We start from the raw sequence: 2,373 nt of genomic DNA, 5'->3' as shown, positions 1-2,373 counted from the left end.
GGGGGGGGGGGGGGGGAGTGGTCGCTTGTATATGCGACTGTTTTGGACAGGTAGCGCATTGGAGCAGGTTAGATTGTAGTGCCATAGATCCTTACATGAAAAATGTGGCTGGGCTTTACATCTTTAGCATGAACTAATACGCCCTTGAACTATAAAGTTCTAGGATTTTTCTAAGTACATCACTCACCAACTTCCTTGAAAGCTCCAGCAGTTGGTGGACTTTGTACAGTTTCACATCATGTTTCCGAGTCAGAAGGAACAGCAAATGACAGGCATGAGGGAGCTAAAACAAAAGCATTTATGACTGTTAGCTAATGCATGCAGTTCATCTCTTCATGCTAAAATCTCTAAAAATGTCCACTGAAAGAATAGGACAGGTAACAGTTATCCAAAATACAAGACTTTACTGCTAACAAAAAGAAATGTTTTTAACCTGAAAAGTTTGTTTAAAAAAATAAGTAAAAATATAAAGCAATACAAATATAATATACGGGAATGAGAAAGGGAAAATAAGTTCATTAATCTCTGTCAGGAATAGGAATATCGCATAATTTAATGAGGGGAGAAAATGTCTTACTCTCAGCTCCCTCTCTTTCTCTCTCAACCTCCTCCCCCCCCCCCCCTCCACTCATGTATACATGAATGATGTCTGAAAAATGAAGGTGGTTGTTGACCACAGAAAAAAAAAAAAGAAGCAAAACAGAACAGTAAGAAGTTATGAGCAGAAGAGAGAGATAATATCGATTTTTACTCACCAACAAGTAAGAATTGACAAATGTGAAGATGATGTTGTACAGGTTATGAAGCTGATCAAATCCTTCCAAGTGGTCGAATATGAGGAGGAGCCAACGAAGGAGTATACTCTGAAACAAATCCAAAACAAGAAGTTACCCTGATGCACTCTCCAACTGCCAAGTCCAACATTGAACATAACATTAACATAGTGGAACTGGTGGACACAAAATGTAGGGACTGGGAAAACCCTTTTTGAGAGTGGAGTAAGTGTGACAATAAACCGCTCTGAACACAAGTAAAAAACGGTAAAGTTTTTGGGTTTTTTGTTTTAATGAGCGTTTTACAGTAGTTGCAACACAATTAGGTCATATAAAAGTGCTGAAGATCAGAGGTGTTACAAATAGAGTAACAAACACAAAAAAAGAAGGCAGAGAGATAAGGATGACAGATGTTTGATAAAAAAAAAAGTGGCAAACAGCCCACAGCACCCGCCAGACCTGCATGTGAGCCTCAACCAGATTGTCTGAAAATTTTACGCAACCCCCCCCCCCCCCAACCCCAAGAGCTTTTGTGGGTGTCATTTGTAAGGAAGGACTTCCGATATAACGAGCGACCACCCCAACAAACACAATAAAGAAGAGACCTAACCCTAACTCTACCCCTAGGCCTACCCCAAAAAAGAACCTGCAACAGGCCTCATGTAAAAAAGGCCAGCACAAGTCCCAAGTCCAAAATGAAAAATTTTTAAAAAATTAAAAACCACACTCCAAAACAAACAAGGAGCATAGGGTTTGATATAATAACACAATAGAATTGGAATATGAATTCTCCATATAGATCTAGTAACATAAATAAATCTAGATCTAAATCTTGTAGAACAAGTGAATAGCAATAGGCTTTGAACTAGAAATCTGCATCCGATTCCAAACAGAGGGACTCAGCTGAGTCTAGATCTAGATCTAGATATAATCTAGATAGATCTAGATGTAGATTCAAAATAAATAAATAATTCACGCACCTGATGAAATGCTTTTTACCAACATTAACATTACTGCACAACCTATGATAGGCTTTGACACAATAGACCTGGAATATGAATCCTCCATTGAGGTCTATAATCATTTAGATTTATATAAATCTAGATCTAGATTCTATTAGAACAAGTGAGTCGGACTTGAATGAATCCACACGTTCAGAACAATTGAATTAGTCAACAAACGAAATTCAAAATGGCCACTTGAGCCCGAAACTGAAAGTAGATAGTTTAGGTCGTCATCCTTTTTCGTATTCGCATTTCTACTCAGGTTCCGACAATTATGTTGGAAACGCTGACGTCGGAAATCGGCGGTCGGCACGAAGACGAAAGTACCCACAAAGCCGACGGGGGAAAAAGGGGGCGCTGGCAGTCACCAGGCCTCGCACTACGCACATTGACTGATACAGGTGGGCCTAGCGATAGCATCGGCCGGCTCGCGGGCCGGGTCGCGATTGTCGGATTTCAGACGATTGTCGGCAAACATGCAGGTCTACACCCGCATACGAAGAAGCAGTTAGGGAAAATTCCAGGTCACACATCACAGATACAGACATCAATAGAAAAACACACCAAAAAAAAAAAAAAGAATTAAAAGACATAAT

The 2,373-nt window shown here is 39.9% G+C and overlaps 1 protein-coding gene across 2 annotated transcripts in view; it reads right to left on the bottom strand.

Moving 5' to 3' along the window:
- The window catches only part of LOC118478680 (centromere protein I-like), an 11,706-nt gene that overhangs the window by 4,087 nt on the left and 5,246 nt on the right, over positions 1-2,373 (bottom strand). For both annotated transcript variants that reach the window (XM_035972754.1, XM_035972755.1), the window contains exons 5-6: positions 756-863; positions 188-283 (exon numbers count right to left, since the gene is read on the bottom strand). In XM_035972754.1, the coding sequence (XP_035828647.1) occupies positions 188-283; positions 756-863 (204 nt within the window). The remainder of the gene's footprint in view (positions 1-187; positions 284-755; positions 864-2,373) is intronic.

The sequence above is a fragment of the Aplysia californica genome, unplaced genomic scaffold (assembly GCF_000002075.1).
Source record: "Aplysia californica isolate F4 #8 unplaced genomic scaffold, AplCal3.0 scaffold00828, whole genome shotgun sequence".
NCBI lineage: Eukaryota > Metazoa > Mollusca > Gastropoda > Aplysiida > Aplysiidae > Aplysia > Aplysia californica.
This window is presented reverse-complemented; position numbering and strand designations above follow the sequence as displayed.